The following is a 25580-nucleotide window of genomic DNA, read 5'->3' on the forward strand; positions in this document are numbered from 1 at the left end:
GTCTGGTCAGACCCGGGTCATGTGACCACTCCTAGAGGTGGCAAGGGGGTCTGCCTCATTTGAACCACGTGGTCTGAGTAGCAGAAGTGGTTGCCACTGTAGACTAGAAAAAGTTATTTTGGCAGTTTTAGTTAGATGTGTGAAGAAAAATGAAAGATGAGCAATTCATCCCTAATCCCACCATCCGTAATTTTTAAGGACTCAAGCAAAAAATGTGCCAGAGGAAAAATTCTTAGAGTTAAAACAGTAAAAAGACAAAATTGAACTGAGCGAATTTTAAAGATCTAATTGGTTTTATTGAATGATCCGTGATTCAGGCAACAGCCAAAGGACTACAGAAAGGGAAAGGTTTTTAAAGGCAAGATAAGGAAGTCAAAAAAGATTATTTTAGGTGTAGGTAACCTACCTATGGGGAATGGGAGGAGTCTGTATGACAGATTACTTCATTGGTGTTGACCAGAAAATTCCTGACCAACCAGTTAAGACTGCATTTCTGGCAGAGGTTGAAATTTTAATTGCGTTACATATTAAGCCCGTTTGGTGGTGTGGCCTAGCATAACTGACTCCATTTGGGGCCTGCAGTTTTCTTTTTAGTCATATGAATCACTCGACTGGTACTGGAATGAATGAGCGTATTTTTGGCTGATCAGTTTGAAGAACAACTGTAGGTCTATCCAACTGTAGGTCTGTCCAACTGTTACCTGAAAACAGGGTTTGCCTCTTGGTGTCAAGCCAAATGATACATCCAAGTCAAAGAGCAGGAGAAGGAATGATTTATTACAGCAAGTAAGAAAACACTGGGGATATTTCCTAAAGCAGTGTCTCCTGGAAAAGCAAAATTGAGGAATTTTTAAGCCAAGGGTACATGCATATTCATGTGGGGGTGGAGCAGACAAGAATTCAGTCTAGAGTTGGGGCAAAGGTTGACAGAGTCCAAGTTTTAGTTGATTGGAGTCACGAGGCTCAAGAAAGGTCAAAACCATCATTCCTTAAGTACAGCTGATCTTGTGACTGACTGCTGGAGTGGGGCAGGGTGAGGGTGAGGGGCTTGAATTCTGCAAATCACCTCAAGAGCATAATCCAGGCTAATCTTTACCAACAGTTATTATCTTTGCCATTGTTACTTCTCTTGCCTGGTAACAGTCATTTGTTCCTGCATTCTTTTGTTTCCTTAAGACCATTAATTACTGAGACCTGTTTAAAGGCAAGCGTTGTGGCCAGGCTTAGATCACAAAATGACCTGGGCCAGAAATGGCTTATCTTTTGCTTGACAAAGCCATGCTTGATTCTCTTCTACTGTATTTGCTTACACAACCCACCCAAGTGCAACACTGAACATATTGATTTTATAGGCCAGAATGCAATAGCAAAAAGAGCTGGTACATGCTTCAGGGTATACTAGACCACATGCTGCAAACAAATGCTGCCAAAGAAAAGGCTTGGTTGAATTCTGGCTTTGACAACTGTCTGAAGTATTCCAGAGGCAGGACAGGTTTGCCCACAACCTTACCTGTCCCTGATGGTGTCAGTTTCCACTGCGTTCTCAAGACTCCAAGGTCTGTGGCTCCAGCCTCCGCCTCTGCTGGGCCATGTCCTGCAGACGTCTTAAGTTCAGGCAAATCCAAAACGGAGTGAGTGAACCCCCTTCACTCCAAACCTAGCCTGACTCTCCCAATTTCACTGTCCAAGCCGGCAAGCCGAGAGTCATCCCTGACACCATCCCCTCACCCGCCAATGCGGTCACGCCAGTCCAGTCACCTCCCAGGTGTCTCAATCCACTCCTATCCTTGGCGTCATTCCTTCAGTTCCGGCTTCAAGTCTCACCTGGACCGTTACAATAGCCTCGGGACTTCAGTCCTCATCTCCAGTTTTCAGCTCCCTGCTGTCTCCGCTTATCGCAGGAGCCAGAGTGATCTTTCTAACATGCAAATCTGAAAACGACTCCCTCCTTAAGGTTCTTCCCTGGCTCCCTCCTGGAGGGAGAAAGCCAGGCGCCTCAGTTGAGCAGCCGGTTGCCGGGTGTGGAGTGGGAATGGAGGCGTTCCATCTAGGGCCTGGGTTGAGTACTTCGGACAGGCTTCCAGGCGGAGGAGGAAGGACCCGCCCGGACCGAGGCCTGGGAGGCAACAGAAGCCCCGGGGTGTGAGCTGGGGCTGAGGGCGGGGCCCTGAGCTGGCCGGGCGACTCGCGGCCTCCGGACGACAGGGGGCGGCCTCGCCGGCGGCGGCTCTGGTCCCGGGGCTCCGCGCCTTTTAGGACCACAGCGGCGACCTCGGGCGGCGGGCGCGTCGGCCGGGCATGGCGGCGTGGAGCCCGGCCGCGGCGGCGCCTCTACTCCGCGGGACCCGCGGGGTGAGCGCGGGCGGGGACCGGGCTGCTTTCCCCGGGCGGGAGCGGCGCGGGCCGGCCGCGGGGCCGGGGCTGCAGAACGCGCTCGCGGAGGGCGGCGCGCCGGGCCGGGGCTTCCCCTGCCTTTCTCTCTCAGTCATTCATTCGTCGGTTCGTCATTCTGGGGGTCCGGCTGCGGGCGTTCGGAGAAGTGTCAGGCCCGGCGCGCGCTGGGGGAGCTCGCGAACCGGGTTGGGGGTGGAGGGCGAGGGGAGCAGACAAGGAAACAGTCACAACACAGCGGGCGCGGGAAGGCAGCGCTGACTTACCGATCCGAAGACGTGGGAGTCAGAGCCCGGAGTCGCGGCGTGCGTGCCGGGGACTGTGGCTGGGGCGCGGCTCCGGAGCGTCCGCCCGGCTTCTGTGACCTTGACCCTCCCCAAATCCCACACTCCCGGAGTAGGAGGCCAGCAGAGGGCACTCACTGCGCGCTCTCTCCTCCTTTCTGATGCATCCTTTTCCTGCCTTCATCCACTTCTTTGGCTTTCCGCTCACGTCCCGCCTTCTCTGGGACCTGCCTCTGCAAGCATGAAGAGCAGTTCTGCTGGTGACTTTCAGCGTGGACAGTCGGCACTCCGGAGATTTTTGTCAATAGATTGCTAGTTCAAGGCCGCTGCCTGCAAATCAGCTAAGATGAGAGAAGGCTTTCCCCGAGGAGTCAACGGTGCTACCACCCTCACCCCTTAGTGATTGCTGCTTCTGCCTGCCACCTGGCTACCCTCTGCCTTTGCCCTCCAGGGCCCTGTCTTCAGAAGAGGTCCCACTTCCCTCCTCAGTCTTACACAGGCCCACAACATAAAGTTTCTGTCCCTCTGTACAGCACTGTCTCCCTCCAGATCTTTCTCCTGACCTGCATTTCAGCTGCCCCTGGAATCGGGACTTATTTGCGGGTTCACAGTAGGTATGCCCTGAATATGTGGTTCTTTCCCTGCTCATCCATCCATCCATCCATCACCGGAGTCCTCCTGAGTGCCTGCCCTGGCTCAGCTCTGGAAGACCGCAGTAACAGGACAGGCTCAGTCTTGGCCTCTGAAGACTGGTTGGCAAAGAGTTAGTGCGCAGGTGACTTTAAAAAAAGTGCTCCGAGAGTCTGTGACACAGGTCCTGGTCTGGGCCGTCAGGAAAGGCCTGCGGATGGGCAGCACTGAGCGGGTGAAGGCACGGTACCTTCGGCACCAGCGCTTAATGAACAGCGCTCCACCCACCATCCTCCTTCAGTCACTTCCTTTGTAATGCTTCTCTCATCTGGTCATCTTTCCTGACTAGCTTCAAAAGGTACTGTTACTTGGGCACCAAGGAGCCTGTCTAACAAAGTCCAAAATCTTTGGCCTGACATTCAAGGCCTGCCATGCTCTGTTTTCAGTCTTGCTTTTCAGCATGTGCTCAACCCAGCCAAGGGGCCTCCGACTGGTTTTCTGCTCCTTCACCCCTAAGTGTTGAGACACATTCCCATCAGAAGCACTGGCTCCTTATGGCAGACACTGGGAGAGGGGAGAGTGTTGCAGCCAATGGTGAATAATCTAAAAATGTTTATCCTTCAGGTTTCTTTACTAGAGTTCTGTCTCTTCTCCCCAGTAGAGTTGCAAAGGGTAGCTGGCTCGCTGAGCAGTAGGTCACAGGGTTACATCCCCGCTGGAGAGAGTGTGGAATGTTAATCAGGCCTAAAGGATGGGTGACATCTGGCCCCATCAGTGCATAGGCAGTGGCACACTGGCCTAGCGGGGCAAGCCTGAGCCGGGATGCCCAGCCTCTCCTGGCTCTGCATCTTGCTAACGGATCCAGCCTTGGGCACATTACCAGTGCTTCAGTTTCCTCACTTATAAAATTGCCATCACATGATAGTGTCTCTCTCACAACATGACCATGAGGAGTTAAACATCTCTTGAATTCAGTTTGGGGCCTTATTGTCTCGAGTCAGAAGTGAGTTATTTACAGTTCCACTCCCCTCTCAAAAAGAAGTTTATTCCATATCCTGGGGAGCTTAAATGGACATGGGTCACCAGGCAGTCCCTCTGACTTGGTCCAGGGCCCTGCCTTGCAGGGGGCGGGCAGGCGGGTCCTGCGCAGTGACTCGCCTCTGTTCTGTGACAGCTTCCTCTTCTCCACTGTGCCAAGCGGATGTTTGCCTCGCAGACCGAGGGGGAGCTCAAGGTGACCCAAATTCTCAAAGAAAAGTTTCCTCGAGCTACAGCTATCAAAGTCACCGACATTTCAGGTAAGGCTCTCTCATCTTTCCCACGGAGTCTGGTAGGATTTTACTGCTGGATGGGCAGAGGGCAGGGGGCTCAGGGGAAACTTGCCATCAGTGGCTTCTCAGCTTGTGTAGCTTTTGGACAGATAGAATTCAGCCCCTCCCACCTGATGGAGTGGAGGTGGGGGTGTCAAAACATCAGAGGGAAACTGGGGACAAGGCTCAGCTGTGAGGACTCATGGTTACCAGTCAGGCCCAGCTCAGATGGGGTCCCTGTCAGTCACCCTGGGTCCACAGGTCCACAATCTTTAATTTGACTTCAAGATAAGCCTTAAATTTCCCCGCATTCTTCTGACACCTTAGAATGTCAGAGTTGGAACAGACCCCAGGAAGATTTTGTTCTTTTGAGGAACACAGTTGCCTCATTTTCCCCATGAGGAGATGACCCCAGAGAGTCCCAAGAACCTGGCCAGCCCCTCATGAGGAGGAGGCAGCAGAACCAGGACCCAGGACAGACTCTGTCCTGAGCCCAGTTACCAGCCACAACCAGGTCCTGCCTTTCCCAAATGGCTGCTGGCCCCTCAGAAGTTCAGGCTGACTCTGAGTTAGGAGTAGGCTGGGAAGTCAGCTTCTGCACCCACAGGTTGGAGAAGATAAGGCCCTTATCTAGACTCATATGGAACTGCTGGCCAGTGGTGGCGAGGTGGGCATCCACCTGCATCTCTCCCCACCCAGACGCGGTCTTTGTCACTCTGCATTGCCTGGAGGGCTCCCTGGCTTCTCTGACAACATCACGTTTACAAAGATTGGGAGAAAGCTTAGAAAGTAGTTTTTATTCCAGAAACGACAGGAAATTAACCAAGCTAAAGATCTGTTGGATTGGTAGGTTGGGTGAGACCCTTCAGGGGTCCCAGGGCAGTGCTGAGGTCTTGATGTCACCAGTCCTGGATGTGCCCCAGGCCCAGTTTGGGCAGAGTTGGAACTTGACCTCCAGTCTGGCTCTGCTCAGCCCTAGGTAGAGTGCAGAAAGGGAATCAGGCCAGGAACCTCCTAGGTAACTAGAGAGAATCTTAACAGCGCCCACTGAAGCACTTGTCATGAAACAGCCTGATGTTAAGAGCACTGGGGACGTTTTCTTGCCCACACTGTTTCGTGCTAGAGCGGCACATTTATTATCAGTCATCCAGCCTTGTGGAGACAAAGTGTGGGCTGGGGGTAGATGGGTCCCATACAAGCTCTGCCTTGAGAGCGTCCCCAGAAAGCCGCCCCCTCCCTGCCGCAGCCCAGGATGCTCCAGGGGCCATTCTGTCTTTAGCTAGTTTATTGTGATGCTGTGTCCCCGTCTCTCTCAGGCTTCCTTGTTCCTGTTCTTTGGGATAGTATTACACACAGTTTTCAAACCGATGTTAGCGTATTTTTGCATTTTTAACAATACCGACTGCTGGTCCTTTGGAAGGTGGAATACTAAAATTCAGTCCCTCTCACCCTCTTCCATGGCATTTGCTGGCTTCATAGAAGGAAATACTAGGGTTTGTTTGTTTGTTTGTTTGTTTTGTTTTGTTTGGGGGTTAGGGGGAGGTACTTAGGTTTATTTATTTATTTTAATGGAGGGACTGGGGATTGAACCCAGGACCTCATGCATGCTAAGCATGTGCTCTGCCACTGAGCTGTACCCTCCCCACTAAAAGGGAATACTAGGAAAACCTCCATTTCCTAGGTTTTGCATGCTGTGTGCCTTATCTTTTCTACCCCAGAAGCAATGATCCTGGGTACTGCAAATGCCTTACAAAAGGAGGAGCTCGTTTTGGATCCTCCTACCAGGAGGACGTGATCTGTTTCTAACAGCCTTAGCAACTTTCTGCTGAATAGTAACATTCAGACCTTCTTTGGATTATGTGGTACTTACTTCAAGGACATAAGGAACTATGGCTGCTGTAAATAATTGAAACACTTTCAAATTGCATTTATTTCAGGAGGCTGTGGGGCAATGTATGAGATTCATATAGAATCAGAAGAATTTAAGGAGAAGAGAACTGTCCAGCAGCACCAGATGGTAAATCAGGTCAGTAGAGGCGCCTGTGATTCTTTGCCACTGGTCTCTGCGTCTGAAAGGGCCTGTGAGTGGGGGTGGTGTTTTACCTACAGTCCTAGGAAAGAGTAATGCAGTACCAGTCACATGAGAGATGCTCAGTATCGCTAAGTATCAGAGAAATGCACATCAAATCTACTGTGTGGTGTTACCTCGCACTGGTCAGAAAAGTCCACACATATTAAATGCTGGAGAGGGTGTGGAGAAAAGGGAACCCTCCTACCCTATTGGTGGGAATGTAAATTGGTGCAGCCATTGTGGAAAACAGTATGGAGATTCCTTTAAAAACTAAAAATACAGTTACCATACGATCCAGCAATCCCACTCCTGGGCATATATCTGGAGAAGACTCTTAATTCAAAAAGACACTTGCACCCCAATGTTCATAGCGCTATATACAATAGCCAAGACATGGGAACAGCCTAAATGACCAGCGACAGATGACTGGATAGAGAAGATGTGGTGTACATACACAATGGAATATTCCTCAGCCAAAAAAAAGAATGAAATAATTTGCATCAACATGGATGGACCTAGAGATTATTGTATTAAGTGAATTAAGTCAGACAGAGAAAGACAAATATATGATATTACTTGTATGTGGAATCCAAAAAAAGATACACGTGAACTTATTTATAAAACAGAAATAGACTCACAGACACATATATGTATAAAACCAAATCACTTTGCTGTACACATGAAACTAACACAACATTATAAATCAACTATACATCAGTAAAAAAACATATACCACAATCATGTGAACAGGACTCAGGACCTGAGAAAAATAAAATCTGGAACTGTCTGGGATTGGGTTGGGGCAAATATGAATTTTATTCAAAATTGAAAATAAACTATCCAATAGTTATATTGCATTTCCAATATATATATTGCATAATGCTATCAGTATTTACTGTTATTGTTGTATATTGACTAGTATTTATAAACACAGGAGTACTAAAAGGTACATGTTTTTGTAGATTTGAAGGGTTTTTTTTGGCCTGTTTAGGGCTGCTTGATAGGTGGGTAAACTGAGGCATGGCAGAGTAAGGCCCAATAGATTCATTGTCTATGCTTGTTTCACTTGTAGTTTATACCAGCCTTCACCCTTGCTCCTGTGTCTAAATTCACTCCCTCCAGCTGGTGTGTTTGACATCATTCTGGAAAGTCTTGCACTTCGTAAACTAGTTTAACTTGTGCAAAGCAAAGCTCTGGTCGTGAGAGTCCCTGCGGCCCCTCGTACATTGAGTTCAGGTGTCCCGCCTGCTCTTGCAGACCCTTCCCACCCTTTTCTGCACAGACTCTCCCTCTGGCCCCTGCCCGTTGGTCTCTCTGCATCTGGACCTTTGCCCATGTCAAGCTTCCTGCCTCGGCTGCCCCCTGCCCCTCACTCCTCCAGCTCAAATGCTGCCTCCCTCTGAATGAGTGTCCCCACCCTCTGACGCCAGCGTTTTCTGCCTTGTGTGCAGGATGCGTAGGACACCTGTCCCTTGGCCCTCCCAGCCCTTTGTGGTCTGGTTCCTTGTTGGGTCCGTCTGTGGAGTCCTCATGGAGTCTGGCCTGCAGTTGGATATGGGCACCTATGGCCCTGAGGCCTGCTGGTGGTCCGACTGGGCAATCTGGGGTGGGACAGCAGCCACTGCAGGCCCCCAGAAGCACTTCTAGCCCCTTGTGATCCCAGAGATTGGAGCCAAGGTAGAAGACAAGGCAGGGAAGACCTGACTGGCCCAGATCATCCCCAACTCATGAGACTTTGGGTTTTGCTACCAAAACCACTCAGGCTGCCTGGTGCACCTGGGCTCCTAGGGGTGCTTTAATTTCAGCGCATCCCCTGGCCTGAAGCCATGGTTACAGGTGGTTAAGGATGCAGGCTCTGGAGTCAGACTGCCAGCATTTCAGATCTGAGCTCTGCTACTTTCTGTGCTGTGACCTTGAGCAAATTACTTCATCTCCCTGTGTCTCAGTTCCCTAGTCTGTAACAGGGAGCATAACAGGATTTGCCTCAAAGGGCCCTTCTGAGGGTTAGTGATGAAGACAGAGCAGTAAGAACAGTGTCTGACACATAGTAAGCGCTCGGTGAACGTCGGTGCCATCACCACCATCATTGTTCCCTCTAAACACTGCGAGGAGCCCGCACCACATCCAGGGGGCAGGGCAGCAGTTTCCTCCATGTGGGGGAATGTCACCTGCATCATCTTGGGTTCAAGGTTTCTTTTGGGCCCTTACAGAACACGTACCTTCTCCAGCCCCATCCCAGCTGGAGAACCTCGCTCACTTGTCTGTCGTTGCCCCAGGAAGCCGACTCTGCAGGCCAGGCCTGGGTCTGTTTTCTTCACTACTGTGTCTGTCCCCAGCACGTGACAGAGGACCCGGTACATTGAAAGAGCTCAATCACTGTGTCACAGTAAGGAGAGCTGGTCTGGGTTTGGTTATTGGTTTACAGAGAAAGCAAATGTTTAATGCCTACATGGTGTTCATTACAGAGAGCGCACCTCCAGGCATCGGCATGCTTGTAACCCCGAGCCGCTACCACCTGGTTTACCAAGCACTGCCTGTTGTGGAGCGGGTGATGCAGGCCTGCAGCCGCCGGAGCAGGGTAGGCAGGAGAGGAAGGGCGTTCTCGGAGCCTGAACTTCAGTTTGAGCAGAGGCCGTTAGTGGCCACAGCAAAGAGTTAGGGCTCTAATGCATGCTTCTCACACACTGATGTGGTCGTGGGCATGTTCAGATGATTATGTTTGTGGGTGTTGGCTTTGATAGAGTCACGAGGGAAAGACAAAGTGAGATGTCTCTAAGAGGAAGCCTGTTGGCCTGTAGGGGTCTGAACTGGACCTGGAGTTACGGGTGGCGGGGGTCAAGGTTCTGACAGGAGGAGGCCAATCTCGGAGTGGAGCGGAGAAGGCAGAGAGGTGAGCAGACTGTGTTCCCAGGTTCTGTTCCCAGCTCGTGCTTGCCCAGTAAGTAGTTTCTTTGGGGGTGGGTGAGAGCTGGTGCAGTGCCCAGGCTCAGGTGGGGGACTGCTGAAGGCCAGGGTGAAGCTTTCCTCATTCATCTTGCCTGGTCACCTAGCAGAATCAAGACTCTCAGGCCAGAAAGTCCTGGAAAAGGGCACTTGGCCTATTTGATGCTGGGATCCACCCTCCTGTACCCCCGCCTTCTCATCAGACAGGCCCTGCCTGGTTCCCTGTCACGACTCACACCTGCTGCACCCTCAGGAGTGAACTCGCCCTTCCCCCGGGCCCCTGCCAGCTGTGGCCCAGCCTCTCCCAGCACCCACGGTTCATCAGCCTTCTCTTCTCAGATCGTCGCTGGCATTTGCTCTAGGCCAGGCCCCAGGGATGGCAGGATGACCAGTGTTCCTTCCCCATCCATCCTGTCCCTACCCTGGGGAGCAGCCACTGGGAAGAGAGCAAGCACCGAGTCCCCTTTTGTGTTGGGCGGAGTTAGTTCCATCCTGCTCTGCACGTCACACTGTGATCTGAGCCTCGGTTTCCTTGTTGGCAGATACCACGTGAGATACTGAGCATGTTCTGACTTCATGCTGGCACGGGGAAGGCGTTTGGTAAATAGCAGTTGCCCTCTCCGTTTCTCTCGCCCCTTTCCTGTCTGTTGCCCATCCTGCTCCCCTAGGGTTACCTCTGCCCTTGTCCCCCTACTCAGAGCCTTTCAGTGGACACCCTGGTTGCCCACTGAGCCTAGTCCCACCCCCCTCCTCTGCAATTTCTGATCCTCTGTGTGATTGGCCTCAGTCTTCCCTCCACGTGCCTGACTTGAAGCCAGGCTTTTCCTGGTGAATTGTGGCAGGTTCCCAGCCTTTCCTCGCCTTGCTCTCCGGGGCCCAGTGCCCTATCCCTCTCTCCCTGGTCTGCTCCCAGCCATCTAGCTCCTAGGCTGCCTCCTCCACAAATGACCAGTGCAGTAGCAAATGCTCCGTCCTGTGAAACCCGCAGCAGCGCTGAGCTGGCTTGTGGTTCGGCAGCCCCCATCACTGTGCTGAGTCCATTTCTTTCTTTCTCTCTCTTTTTTTTTTCCAAATTGAAGTATAGTCAGTTACAATGTGTCAGTCTCTAGTGTACAGCATAATGTCCCAGTCATGCATATACATGCATATATTTGTTTTCATATTCTTTTTCATTAAAGGTTGTTACAATATATTGAATATAGTTCCCAGTGCTATAGAGAAGAAATTTGTTTTTTATCTATTTTTATACAGAGTGGTTATCATTTGCAAATCTCAAGCTCCCAAATTTATCCCTTCCCACTCTCTTTCCCCTGGTAGGTGTGTTACTTCCCTTACCTTTTCATCATTTTCCCACGCCTTTTTCATCTGTGTCCCCAGCACCCAGCATAATGCTGTGGGCTTAGCAGGTGCTGAAAAATGTTTACCCAAGCTACATCTTATGACCTGTGGGACTTTGACCAAGTCACTTCCCACCAGGGCCTCGGTTTCCTCGCCTATTTAAAGGGACCCAAGTGATCTCCGAGACCCTCTGTAGCTGTAAGATACTGTAGGCTGTGCTGGGGAGCCCTTCGAGGGCTACAGGGATCCTGGGAGAAGGCAGTGGGCGGGGACGTGCATGGCCCAGGTGGTTTCTCTGTCCAGGTCTTACATGTGAAGGTGCGACTGGGCTGTCATCTTGCCAGGGTTGCTTTAAGAATTGTAGCCCAGACACAGGGACAGCCTCTAGGGAGCATTCTGTGCCTGCAGAAAGCAGAGAGTATGTGGCCCAGGGGGCTGTGTCCCCCACCCCCTGCAGTGACATGGGGCTTGTTCCAGGGGCATTTCTGCTTATCTGCAGAGTGCAGGGGGCTGATCTGTGAACATGGAGATGGTGAGGCAGCTGATTGGCCCCTAACATAGCCACAGCTCCTGGGGTCAGGGCTGGATAGGGGCCCAAGGGAAACCGGGGGTGGTCAGGATACTTGGGGTCAGGTTCTGTCTGTGACTCGCTTGCTTGCTGACTCTGGACAAAGAATAAACTCTATTTCTTTTCTTTTTCTTTTTTTTTTCTAAGATTATCTCTACAGATCCTTCTGACCCAATAAACCTGACCACGTGTGTTAGTATTCTCTTTGTTGTAAGCAACAGAGACAAAGTTAAAACTAGCGTAAGCAAACAAAGGCAACTAATTGGCCCAGGTAATGAAATTATCTAGATACAGGGTCTTAAGTTCATCGGCGTACTTTTTCATACTCTCTCTTTCTGGGCCTTCAGTTTCTGTGTGGGGGCCTCGTTTTCTCCTGTTGAAGATGGGCTTTCTCTTCTTGGTGGGGAACACGGCCCCAGGCTGCCTGCAGGTGACATTATTCCGGTACACAGGCAACACTGAGGGCACATTGTGGGCTTGGTTCCAGGCCACTGCAGTAAATTGAGTCACGTGACTTTTTTTGGTTTCCCAGTGATAAAAAAGTTATGCTTACACTATAATGTATCTACAAAGTGTGCGATAGCATTATGTCTAAAAAAAAAATTCTACCTATCTTAAGTAAAAAAGACTTTGCTAACTATTATCTGATAACACAGGGATGCCACAAACCTTCACTTTATTAAAACACACACACACACACATCTGCAAAATGCAGTAAAGCTAAGTGCAATACAAGGAGGGATGTCTGTAGTGACCAAGAGAGAAGGCTTTACACTGAAAAATGCCAGGGGATATTCTGATTGGCCCAGTTTGGGTCCTGTGTCACTCCTGGACCAGTCAGGCTGGGCCAGGGGCACATAGCTACCTCAGTGCCAGGCCAGTTGGATAGTCCCACCAGCAGTACACAATGAAAGTGGAAGGGAACTGTTCCCCAGGAAAAGGGGGATTGCTGGACAGACTGGGGGAAAAATGTCCACGCCGCTGTGATGTCTTTGACTCCACCTCTGCACTGATTATAAACACCAGTGGTCCGTGCCTCATTCAGGTCCTGTAGCTTCTCTCCTGGCTAATTATCTGTTTGATTGTGGTGGCTCATCTACACTTGGGCCCTGACTCCATTTGTAGCCTTAAACAAAACTCATAATTTACTACTTTATTTTCTGACCTAGAATAATATTGGGGAATTGGTGCTAATTAGTGTAATTTTAAAGAACAGCTGTTCATTGCTCGAAATAACAAAACACAAGCAGCCTAAAAGTTCATATTGAGACAGGCTGAAAATTTATGATCCATATAATGGAACACTGTGCCGATACAAAAAAGAAGGAGGGTGTGACTTATGCCTGATATGGAAAGATCTCCAATGTTAGGGGGAAACGCAGAGTGTAGACAATGTGTCTGAAATACTATCATTTGTGTTTTTAAAAGGTGGTGGAATGGAATATATATTCATATTAGCTTAAATATGTGTTTTTTTTTTAATTTTAAGTTTTTTTTAATTTAAGTTTTGTGTGCGGTGGGGGTAATTACATTTACTTATTTAATGGAGGTGCTGGGGATTGAACCCAAGACACGCATGCTAAGCATGTGCTGGGCTATACCCTCCCCTGCAAATATGCGTTTTTAAATCCTTGCAAAGATATATAAGAAAGTACCAACAGTTCTCTGTTTGGGATAGAGGTAGGAACTGGGGACAGTTGTGGGAGGGAGATGTCACTGTAAGCCTTTTGATTTTTTTTTAACTTTTTTTATTGAGTTATAGTCATTTTACAATGTTGTGTCAAATTGTATGCCTTTTGATTTTTGAGCCAGGTTAAATACTGATTCAAAAAAAAAAGATGTTTTCTGGAAAAATTGCTTAAAGAAAGTGTGTGCCAAGTCTCCTTTTATCTAGAGCTATATAAAGATACCCTCACAGAGGCTTACATAATCCTCGTCAGGTACAGACCAGTGACGATGCTCTTCTGCTTCCTTAGGCACTAAAAGAAGAAATCAAAGGCATGCATGGATTGCGGATATTTACCTCCGTCCCCAAACACTGACCACACCCTGGCTGCGTAGATGCTGCTGCTAAATCTTGGATGAATCTGACTGATAACCATTCTTTCATAGGCATCCGACAAAATTTTATCTATTTTGCTGATAGACATTTCCATAATATAATTATAGAATATGTTATCTATTTAGATGTTAATTAAAGGCAACAGACAACTAAAATTTTTTTTTCATTACAAAAAAATATTTATTGAGTCATGCTCTGTGCTAGGCAGCATTCTCAATATGGGAATAAGGTAATTCATAGAAGCAAACCGAGAAAGAACTGTATGAAGTTTTTGAAGAGTCGTTAATAATATCTTCTAGTTCCTTTATTTCAGAAGCACGTCCTTTTGCTCAAAGTGGTCTCGTCTTTGAACAGTTTGGTCCTGCTGCTAGAGGCAGAGTAGAGTGCCACCTTGTTTATCTTGTCCAGAAACTTTCTGGTTTCTTCTCGTCTATGAAACTGCTCAGTCCCCTTAATCTTACCGAAAAGAAAAGATCCCTTGGTTCTGCTGTTTCCTTCATTTACCACTCTCTCCCCCTTCCCCTCCAAACTGCTTACAAGAATGATCTTGGACCCTCAGCTTCATACTTCCTGGAGTGGACTCAGGCATCTGGGCTGCCTGGATTCTTCTTCAAGTTTGAAGATCCTCCTTTGCATCTTGGTGGGAGGTTGAGCCCACCTCCCGTGACAGAAGCTGGAAAGACTTCCCTAGCTCCTTGGCAAACAAGGCACCAGCACGTGATCTAGACTCAGTCAATCAGATGGATCTGCCTTGAACCTGGCCCTGGGAGCAAGCGATGCTGAGAAGCAGGGGCAGCGGCGTGTCCGTTTCGGCAGCTGTGGCAGCCACATCCAGTGCCGTGGGTGGTGCTGGTGTGACGGGCTGCTGCCTCTGGAGTCCTTGACGGTAGTCACAGTGTCAGCAGCATGATTTGGGCTCTGGCCACAGTGTCTTCCTGTTCCAGCCCATTTTCAGAAGCTGCTTTGTTAGTGTTCCCAGAAATTCTACAATCATCCCAATATCCTTTCACTAAATTCTTTTCTGCTCACGTCGGCCTGGTCAATGTCTGTTGCTTACAACCAAGAGCCCTGCTGGGTTCACCCGCCCCTCCCAGTGTGGCTTCTGCCCTCCTTCTTCCATCTCTACCAGAGAGCTTTCTGAGAGATGAACACATCCACGGCTGCCCTCAGTCCTCCGTGACCCCAGTCACCATGGTGGTGGCAGGTTGACCCTCCACTCCTTCCTCAGACTCCTTTGTCTTTCATGGAACTGATCACAAGAAAAAAAACACTGGTCAGTACTGGTTCTTAAGGTCCCTCTTATCTCCCTAAGAAATAAGTCTACATAGGTAAAACAGCCTTGGGCCCCAGAGTTTTTGAACAGCACAGATTTTAAATACTGTGTTCACATACCATGCCCCCATTTTTGGTTTAAAATTATTCTCTAACTCCACAGTGTAGGGGAGGGACTGGTGCCCTGCCAAGGCAAAAATGCCTTTTACGTGCAGTCGATTCACTCAGTTGTGCCAGAGCTGAGAAGACAGGATAAAACAACTGCTGAGGCCCAAGGCACCCCTGAAAGAGCGAGACACCCCAGAGGGCAGCGTATAGGTGGTGTCGTGAGGAAATGCCTAAGACTGGAGCCCCAGAGGTGAGAAGGAGGCCGTGGTTAGCGAGAGCAGAGCGACCACAGAATGAGATACATGTTGGTTCCTTGGGTGGAGCTAATTTGCCCTTGACCACGGGCTGGACATAGTGATATGCTTCTAAACAGCAGAATAAAGCAGAAGGAACAGTGTGCAGCTTCAGAGACGAGGTCATAAAAGGCACTGTGGCTTCCTCCTTGCTCTCTTGGATTGCTTTCTCTGGGGGAAGATAGCTGCTGTGTTGCGAGGACACTCAAGCAGCCTGCGGAATGGAACTAAGGCATCTTAACAGCCAATGAAGTAGGCCTGCCAAGCAGCCAGGAGGCAACTGAGCCTTCTGCTGAGACAGTCACTTATTTTGGATGTGGATCTTTCCAAGTCCGTCACAGCCAAGCCTTCAGAAAACTAGCCCCCGGCTGACGTCTTGACTACAGAGAGCCAGAACCACTCAGCTAGGCTCCTCCTCGACTTCTGACCAATAGGAACTGTGAGGTAATGTCTGCTGTTTTAAACCATGAAATTTGGGGGTGAATTTTTATGTGGTGATAGATGGCTGATACGTTTGTGCATTACTAGGAGGACACTGGGGCATTACACATATTGAAGGAAGGGTTAGAGCCAAACTGCAGAAAGGAGAGGAGTACCGCTGAATGTTGGAACACCAGTGCCACCGGGTCCCCCTGCATCTCCTGTCTGCGTCTCTCCAGATCAGCGTCATTGTCTCCCTGTAAATGGGCATTCACCATATACTACTGCCCGTATATGACTCACTGTATTGCCAGTAGCTCTTAATTTTTATATCTTAATGTTCAGCCATGAGAAGGGCAGACTTTCTTTCCAACTTCCGCTTCGAAGGATGCCGGGGAAGGCTCTGATCGGCCCATCGTGAATGAGGAAACACCCTGGACTAATCAGCTGGAGTCCAGGGGTCAGCGTACACTGCAGCATCTCTCTGGACTGGTTTGCAGCAGAAGGAGGAGCAAGTGCCAAAAAAAGTAGGGTTTTTTTAATTCTCCAAAGAAGAGACTAGGGTGGAAACAACAGGTATTCTCAGCTGGAGGAGAAGGTGAGTGGACCTAGCAGGCCTCCTAGGAGTGGGGGGGCCCTAAAGAAACTGGGACTCTTCCCTCTACTTCACCCCCCAACCCCCACCCCAGGGGACTCTTCAGACCCAGTGAAATGTGTCAGTCTGACCGCTTCCACATGTCTGCCTCCAGATCTGGCAAGAACTTTAAAAAGTAGCCCCCTACCACGACATACACACACACAGTTGTTCTTGACGACCAAACTAAAGGAACGCTGGGAGAGGAATCACAAGGTTTCTTGTTAGCTGACTGAACAAGAAGAAATTGTTTAATGTTAGGGGCCACAGTATATATAACGCTGCATCTGATACAGCCAATTCCTAGCTTTTAGATTAAATGCTACTTATGGAAACTGCTGAATTAAGGTGATATGTTTTCTGAGTTAAGTGTTCTTTTAAAAACAGTGTACAGTTTTCCAGTGGAAAATCCAAAGCGTCCTAGGGTAAGTGCTTGCTGACTGGGCAAGTCAACTTAAGGGACACTGCCCGGTCCACAGCCTTCCCTCGAGCTGTTTTGTCCCATGGGTTCCTGTGGTGCCCCTCTCACTCCTGATTAGACCACCCAGCTGACAGACACGGGACTGGCGGGCCTGCAACCTGAGGGGGTTGGGGAGGGGGCGGGGACTGGAGCCACAGAGCCCCACCCAGACACTGGCAGTGGCAAGGAATCGAGAGATTCCATTCCCTTTCCTGGGAATCCAAACAGGAAAGGGTGAGTATATGACCCAAGGACAGCTGACGGCTGGTGGAAAGCTCTGGTTCAAGTCGGGAAATACAGAGAAAATCAGTCAAGGAGAAGCAGAAGTTGAAAAACATGGCCCGGGAGCAGTCATGAGGGGTACTGGCAAGTCTAAGAGGAAGCCGACACTGAGAAATAAAGAAGATAGATTCCCAGTTCCACTGCAAAGTAGAGCTACCTCGGGTGTTTAAAAGATACCGACACCTGGGTCCCTCCCAGGTCCAAGAGGCCAGCTAGGGAGCAGTGGGGAGAGTGAACGCTCAGACCTCAGGTAGTCAAGTTATACTGGGCTTGAACCGCCCGGGACTCCTTAAAGCCCCAGGAGCCGGAACCCACCCCTCCACCGGGGAAGCCCCGCCCCGCCCACCCCCTTTTCCCTCTAGGGAGCTGCTGCGCATGCGTCACTGTGCCCGCTCACCGCCGCCGCCGCCACGGTCTAGGGGGGGCGGTCCGCACGGACCGGGCACACGGGGTAAAGCGGAGGAGTGCGCGACGCGCCCCGAGCCGGGCGCAGCCCGGACCTAACCTGGACGGAGAGTACGCCTGGCTCGGGCCGCATCCGACCTGCGGGATCCAGGACAAAGGAGCCGGGCCTCCACCAGCTGCGACCTTCTCCCGGGAGCCCCAGGAGCAGAGGGGGCCCGCGTACCTGCCCTGCGCTTCCTTCCTCGCGCGTGGGACACGCCGGGCGCCCCGGAGACCCTGGGCTGCGGGCCGCGGCGCAGCGCTCCCGAGCCGCCAGAAGGCGCGGGAACCCCACCCTCATCCCACCCTCACCCCACCCCCGCTCCCCCAACCCCCACCCTCCCCCCCGCTCCCCCAACCCCCACCCTCCCCCCCGCTCCCCAATTCCCACCCTCCCCCCCGCTCCCCCCTCCTCCCAACTCCCCCCTCCCTCCCAACTCCCCATCCCCCCGCGGGGGCTCCCGGCGCCCCTCCCCCGGGCCCTGCGCAGCCCCGCCCCTCGCCGGGGGAGCCCGGCTTCCGACAACTTTTCCGTTGGCGTTTTACTCTAATAATGCTGGCAGGGTTCCGTCTGTCGTCAGGCACCTTTTTTCAGGGAACTGATCTCTTAGTTGTGGTAAAATACCCCTGACAGTGTGAATTTAAGAGAACATTTATGTGTTCTTTGCACTTGAATTTTTTTTGAGAAAAATATGTTTATTAGAGAGGCAATTAAGAGGGTACAAGTAAAAGATGTCAAACAGCGTCTTCTCTTTTAGAATAAGAATAAAAAGAAACACGTTGACCTTTATTCTACCACAATTTATTCAAAACCCAAGTGTCTATAATAGTCTCATTTGCAGCATCCAGTAGGCAGCCTTCCAGGCGGTTATAAAAACGAAGATCGTTAGAGAGCAGAATAACCAGCTAAACATGGATAAAAGAGTAAAAAGTTGAAACAGCTGAAGTTCCAGTGATCACTTAAGGTTTTCTTTTTCTATAAACAGTTTTTAGAACAGTTTATATAACTTTTCAGAACAGTTTTAGATTTACAGAAAAATTGGGAAGATAGTACAGAGTTCCTCAGTACCCCAGTTTTCCCTATTAACAGGTTACATTAATATGGTACATTTGTTACAGTTGGTCAACCAATGTTGATACAATGTTACAAATTAAAGCCCAAAGTTTATTCAGATTTTCCATAGTTTTTTCATAACTTCTTTTCCCCTCTGCAATACCACATTACTTTTAGTTTTCCTGTCTCCTTAGGCTCCTGTCGGCCATACTAGTTTCTCAGAACTTCCTTGGTTTTGATGACTCTTTAGTTTTAAAATAGCAGTGCCTACAAATATATTCTGTGGGGGCGAATTTTAGATGTGTTTGAAAACAATTTTCAAAACAAAAACAAAACCACAAAAGGAGGAATTAACAATCCAGTTGGCCAATTGAAAGTTACTGTAAACATTTTGGCAAACAGTAAATAATCACATCTTAGTCACCACGCCAAAAAAGTGTCCTAGCATTTTTAAAAAGACAACTGCCCTGAGTTTTGGACCTCAGGAAGTAGCAGCCTCACCCAAACAGGATGAGTTTAAAGGAAGGAAGGTTTGGTGGATTTATAAACAAGGTTAGGGAGCAAAGGCTCCAATGCACACACTATTAACCTGTAAATTTATTATTGTTCATCTGTAACATAAAGGAAGAAAACTTGATAAACAAGCTAAGATTTCCCTTCTTTTATTTAGCAGAGAACTGTTGGAAGAAAACAGAATACTTTGGGTGGAGGTGGAAATTACTGATCCTTTGGGAATTGTTCAGTACTTTTCCCAATACTTAAGGCATTGACTAAATGAACCAAAACTACAAAATATCTTTTTTTTTAAACTATGATAGCATTTTTATTTATAAATGTCTGTTTTCACAAATAACGGTAGTTAAATAAATATATAACATGGGTGATCTGAGTCTACTCTCATAGCAAGTTGGAATTAAAGTGCATTATTTCACTTGAAAATTGGACACGGTCACTTGCAACAGGTTACAGATAGATGCAAACGCTTTGCTAAGCCTCCTTTGAAGATGGAGCCTAGTTCCTAGTTTCTTGAATCTTCGCCTTAGTGACTTGCTTGACCAATAAAGTGCAGCAGAAATGTGACATTCTGGGTATTCTGAGGTCTGGTCATGCAATGTTTTGAAGCTTCCGTCCGGTCTTCTTGGAATGCTTGCTCCAGCCGATGCCAACCGTGACTTAAGACATGTGGCTCCCCTGAGACTGCCATGCTGTGAAACCACAAAATATCTTGAACTGTTTAGTCAATGTCCCATATCTTCATCTGTTTTCAGTGCTGAGGCTACGACTTAAAATGATGATCATCAATTTATACACACAAGACTTGCTCTAATTGAGCGATTTTCTAAATCAAATTTGTACAATTCTAAAGGGAAAAAAACCTTCAAAGAACAGGATGTTTTTCAAGGCAAGCTTTTTAAAAGCTTATGTTGATTTGCTCTGTTCTTGGATTTTTTCAGTGTTTAGTGGGGTTTGCTTTCTCTGCTGGTTAACAGTTTGGAAATGAGTTCATAATCTGGTACAGGAAGGTCCGGTTTTAATATCTCTGGCCTCCCATTCATTTGGTTAAATGCCAAAAGCAGTTAATCTACTAGTTTAACGAGCATCATGGTTCTTTAAAACAGATCTCCATCATTTTAGAGTCAGCTGATTTTCTTGCTACAATACTTAAAAAGCAGACCAGAAACAATCCCCTGGAGAGGTCTGATCAAGATAAGTGTTATCAATATCACTGAATTATACACTTTAAAAGGGTGAATTTTACGCTTTGTGAATTGTATCTCAATAAAGCTGTTACTTTTATAACAGGTATAAAAATGGAGGAAGAGAATAAGAACTCTATGAACTGACAAGAAATTATTTCCAGTTTATATTGTTAAGATATTAAAGTGCAGTCAACTGGAAGCAACCCAAGTGTCCATGAACCCGTAGAGGGATAAAACAAATTGTTCCAGCTGTGCAATGGAATAGTATGCAACAATAAAAAGGAAGGAGCAACTAGCAGTTTTAACAACAGTGATGAATCTCACTTTCATTATGCTGAGTGCCAGAAGAAAGAAGCCAGATGATACACACAGGGCTAAATACTGTGTTACTCCATTTCTATGATATTCTAGAAAAGATTTTTTAAAAATAGAGAAATTAAATCAGCGTTTACCGACGGCTTAGAGTGAAGAAGACTGACTGCAAAGGGACATAGGGATTTTGAAGGCAATGTTAAAAATGTGTATCTTGATTTTGGTGGTGGTTACCTAGTTGGATACTTGTCAGTATCAATCAGATTTTACACTTGGGTGAATACATCATACTTCAATAAATTTTTTGTTAGTTTGTTTGGAGGGGGAGATAGGTTTATTTACTTAGTGGAAGTACTGGGGATTGAACCCAGGACCTCATGCATGCTGGGCATGCACTCTACCACTGAGCTATAACCTCCCCCCAGTAAACCTACCTTAAAAAAAGCAAAGTGAGAAAGCATACTTCATATGCTAGCTTTTGGGTAAGTAAGGAAAATAAAAGTCTATATTGTGCCTGCTTATTTTTGTAAAAGGAAAGCTTGGAGGGATAAACCAGAAATGAAAAAATTTGGCTTACCTAGAGGGGCGAGGTGGGGATGGAGTGGGAGGAGGAGGGAAGGGAATGAGGCTTTTCCCAGCACATCTTCTAATATAGTTTTGACTTTCTAACTGTGGCAATGTTATACATATTCAAAAAATAAAACTAAATCAACGAGGATGGGGAAAAACACTTAAAATTTCATTTTAAAATGAACCTAGCTGTAAGTCAAATTGATAACAAAAGCATTCATATAGAAGACAAACATAATTAGTTTAAGTAAGTTTGAACACAGTACTCTTAACTGGACATTTTCTGAGAATGAGGAAAACCTACAAAGAAATTTTTTTAACTTAAATAAAATTGGAGTATAGTCATTTTACAATGTGTCAATCTCTGGTGTACAGCATAATGCTTCAGTCACACATATACCTTCCCTTTCACATTCTCCTTCATTGTAAGTCACCATAAGACTACAAGTTCCCTGAGCTATACAGTATAAACTTCTTGTTTATCTATATTCTATATAGTAATTAGTATCTACAAATCTCAAAATTCCAATTTATCCCTTCCCACCTCCTTCCTACCCTGGTAACCAAAAGTTTGTTTTCTATGTGAGTCTGTTTCTGTTTTGTAAATAAGTTCACTTGTCTTTTTTTTTTTTTTTTTTAAGATTCCACATATGAGTGATATCATATGGCATTTTTCTTTCTTTTTCTGGCTTGCTTCACTTAGAATGATGATCTCCAGGTCCATCCATGTTGTTGCAAGTGGCATTACTCCATTCTTTTTATGGCTATGTAGTATTCCATTGTATAAATATAACACAACTTCTTCATCCAGTCATCTGTTGATGGACATTTAGGTTGTTTCCATGTCTTGGCTATTGTAAATAGCACTGCTTTGAACATTGGGGTGCATGTATTTTTTGAATTAGAATTCCCTCCAGATATATGCCCAGGAGTGGGATTGTTGGGTCATATGGTAAGTCTATTTTTAGTTTTTAAAAACAAAGACTTCTGACAGTTTCTTTTTTCATCATATTTTGTTATGTTTGGATTGAAGTTCACTGAGCATGGGTATTTTTGTCCATAATCTTTGGATTTTTTCTCCTTGTAAAGTTTTGAGGTGGAAAATGTCTACTGGTGATGTTTTAATTCATCCAGATGTGATGTGCAGAATTCCCAAATAGTATTTTCTCTTGAAATCCTCATGGCCTAAATATAAGGAAATAACTAAAATTAATTTAGTTCTTAAATATTAGTATGTACAAAGTTACCAATATTAGTAGCAACCAATTCTACAAAGATTAGAATTAAGATATAATCTCATTTTTATTATTCTACTTCACATTATTTTAAAATGTATAAACATTTGTTAGCTCAGAAAGGATATAATGTCTTTCTAAGGCTACCCAGTTAACACTGTCTCTCACTCTTTGTATTAACCATCTGCCTATTTTCCTGTGCATTAAACTTGCAGTTATTCATAAATTCTTTTTTTTTTTTTTTTTGTCTGTTTGTTTGGGGGGTAATTAGATTTGTTTGTAATTTATTTATTTAGATAGAGGTACTGGGGATTGAACCCACGACTTTGTGCATGCTAAGCAGGCACTTTACTGCTGAGCTATTCCCTCCCCCCACTTATAAATTCCTGATAATTGTTTTTGTGTAATTCACAGCGTTCATAGTCATCATTAGTTATTATGGCGTATTACTTTTGTAGTAATAAATACACAGTATTTAACCTGACTGCTACAATATGAACATATACAACTTTTTATAAGGAGTTATTTTCTATATTTGGATGTAAATATAAAAAAAGTACAGTACACAAAAAAATGGATTAATACTTTACGATTATATTAATATATCCTTTTAAAAGGGGGGAAATCTATACCCACACGTTGGTCTGTCATGGTAATACATAATAAAATTACAGTTTCTTTTTTAGGGTCTTAATTTCTGCAAATTTGTCAGAACTTATTTTCTTTGCATCTTCATGTTCCATAGATGGACAGACAGCTGTGTTAAATCTCACTCATAGCTTATGGGACAGGAAATATTCAAATAGGAAGATTCGCAGACAAATGGCTGTTTGGCAGAGATTCACAAAAATCTCATTTCACAATGAATTCCAGAAATTGTAATCATGTCTTTTTTTTTTTTCAAGACTGATTCTAGTGGTTTTAAAAGTCTTAAACATATAAGAAAATTCAAACTGGTCACAGAGAATGAAAGAAGTGAACTAATGTAAGTTCTGCTTCTTCATCTTACATTTTATTGTGATGATTTTATCTCAAATGTACTATTTAAAGCAGAGTATGGTGGGAGGGGTAGTTACAAACGTCAAGAACCTCAAAGCCAGAGACAAAGATCAGAAACTTTACAAATTCACTCTTTAAAGAAAAAAATTATTGACATATAGTCAGTTTACAATGTTGTGTCAGTTTCTGGTGTACACCATGATAGTTGAGTCATACATATACATATGTGTATTCATTTTCATATTCTTTTTCAGTATAGGTTACTACAAGGTACTGAATGTAGTTCCTCAAATTCACTCTTAAAAACATGTGGCTAATGAAACGTAGTATGCACATACAATGGAATATAATTTGGCTTTAAAAAGGAGTGGAATTTTGACACATTCTGTTACATGGATGGACCTTGAAGTCATTATGCTAAGTGAGTTAAGCCAGACACAGAAGGACAAATACTGTATGATTCTACTTATATAAGGTTCATATGTAGTCAAATTCACAGAGATAGAAAGTAGAAAGGTGGTTGCCAGGGGCTGGGAGAGAGGAGATGGGGAGTTATTGTTTGGGATGATGAAAACGTTCTGGGGTTGGTGGTGGTGACTGCACAACACCGGGAAGGTAATTAACGCCACTGAACTTAACACATGTAAATAAATAGTTAACAATCATAAACTTTATTTGATGTACATTTTACTATAAAAATTAATTTAAAAATTTGCTAAGTAAACAACAGCCAAGGGGAAAACCCACTTCAAATCAAATAATAGAAATTATATATATTTTTTTTTTTTTTTTTTTTTTTTTTTTAAGAAAGCAAGCAGCTGAGTCTGCATGTCAGGGGCTAATTTGAGATTAATTTACCAGCAGAATGTAATGTGTATTGAAAAGTAAGTAATTTTAAAATGTGGTAATCCGAAGGTTCTATATTGTTAAAACAGTAACCACAGAGATGATTGTTAGAATTTAGATCCACCACGTGGACTTCTCCGGCAGGGGGTCGGCTAGCGCCAGGCTGAAAACAGACACCGCCTGATGACTCCAGGCTGCCTTCTGACTTGAAGTTTCCCCACAGCGCTTCTCACCGCTCAGCCAGCAGCCGGAGGGATGCTGTCAACACAGGACCAGATCCGGTCCCGACGCATCTTCTCCGGGCTTCCTCTCGCCCCGCCTCGCCCCCGGGGCGCCTCACCTTTTGGGCGGTGACAGGCGCTTCGCTCAGGCTTGGCGCTCTGCCCACTCCAAACGCTTCCCTGGGCACCCACAGAACTGCCTCTCTAACCTCCCTTTTTCAAAACACACATTAATACAATAAAAAATATCAATTCTAGCGATAAAAAGAAATGAGCTATCAAGCCACAAAAACACATGAAGGAACCTCAAAGGCATATTATGAAGGGAAAGAAGCCAGTCTGAAAAAGCTACATACTCAGTGATCTCAACTATGTGACATTCTGGAAAAAGCTATGGAGACAGTGAGAAAAGATCAGTGGTTGGCAGGGGTTGGAGGGGAGGAAGGGACGCACAGGTGGAGCACAGCGGATTTTTAGGGCAGCGAAACGATCCCGTAAGATGCTATAATGGTGAATACGTTATCATCATCCATTTGTTAAAATCTGTGGAGTGTACTCTACAAAGAATGATCCCTAATGTAAACTATAGACTTCGGTTCATAATTTTGTATCAATATTAACTCATCTATCATAACGGATGTAACACACTAATGCAAGACGTTAGTAATAGGAGAAATTGGAGAGGTTAAGGTGGGTATATGGGAACGCTCTACTTACCACTCAATTTCTCTATAGACGTAAAACTCCTCTAAAAATAAAGCTTATTAATTTAAGCCCAGAAACACTTCACTTTTCCTTTTTCATACCATAATACTCATTTCATTTATTGCGTTAGCCATGACGCTGTTTTGAATGGCCAGTGCACAGGGATGGTGAAAAACAGCTTGATCTTTTAGTCTCCGGTGAGGTCCTCTGCTCTGAACTGCTTGGCTCTCTGGGCCTGCCTGTGGGTGCCCAGCACCCAGCACAGCAGCTGCTGCGAGCAGGGTGCTCAGTGGTAGTTGTGGAGTGAGTGGATCTGAGACTTGCGGGCTGTGGGATTGCAGCTTTCGCTAGGGTTCCAAATGTAAACATGGTTGAAGAGTCAAAATGTCTTTGCAGAAGTGCTTCCTTGGCCAATTAGGAGGAGGCTA

The 25580-nt window shown here is 46.4% G+C and overlaps 1 protein-coding gene and 1 long non-coding RNA gene across 2 annotated transcripts; one reads left to right on the forward strand and one right to left on the reverse strand.

Moving 5' to 3' along the window:
• Positions 1–757: 757 nt before the first annotated feature.
• LOC116669050 lies at positions 758–2786 on the reverse strand. The gene is made up of 2 exons (XR_004326423.1): positions 2658–2786; positions 758–2521 (listed from the first exon to the last, which is right to left on the reverse strand). It is a non-coding gene; the product is annotated as an uncharacterized LOC116669050 (long non-coding RNA).
• Positions 2195–13935, forward strand: BOLA3 (bolA family member 3). The gene is made up of 4 exons (XM_032497881.1): positions 2195–2352; positions 4480–4603; positions 6553–6641; positions 13512–13935. The coding sequence occupies exons 1-4, from the start codon at positions 2299–2301 to the stop codon at positions 13575–13577; spliced, it is 333 nt and encodes a 110-aa protein (XP_032353772.1). The 5' UTR covers positions 2195–2298; the 3' UTR covers positions 13578–13935.
• Positions 13936–25580: the final 11645 nt, after the last annotated feature.

This window comes from Camelus ferus, chromosome 15, assembly GCF_009834535.1.
Source record: "Camelus ferus isolate YT-003-E chromosome 15, BCGSAC_Cfer_1.0, whole genome shotgun sequence".
Classification (NCBI taxonomy): Eukaryota; Metazoa; Chordata; class Mammalia; order Artiodactyla; family Camelidae; genus Camelus; species Camelus ferus.

What these genes read in the sequence shown, in the direction of transcription:
- BOLA3 (XM_032497881.1), top strand. Translation starts at nt 2,299, where the DNA reads ATGGCGGCGTGGAGCCCGGCCGCGGCGGCGCCTCTACTCCGCGGGACC. An exon ending in CAAAGTCACCGACATTTCAG is followed by an intron (nt 4,604 to 6,552) that starts GTAAGGCTCTCT and finishes CATTTATTTCAG; the next exon opens with GAGGCTGTGGGGCAATGTAT. An exon ending in AGCACCAGATGGTAAATCAG is followed by an intron (nt 6,642 to 13,511) that starts GTCAGTAGAGGC and finishes CTGCTTCCTTAG; the next exon opens with GCACTAAAAGAAGAAATCAA.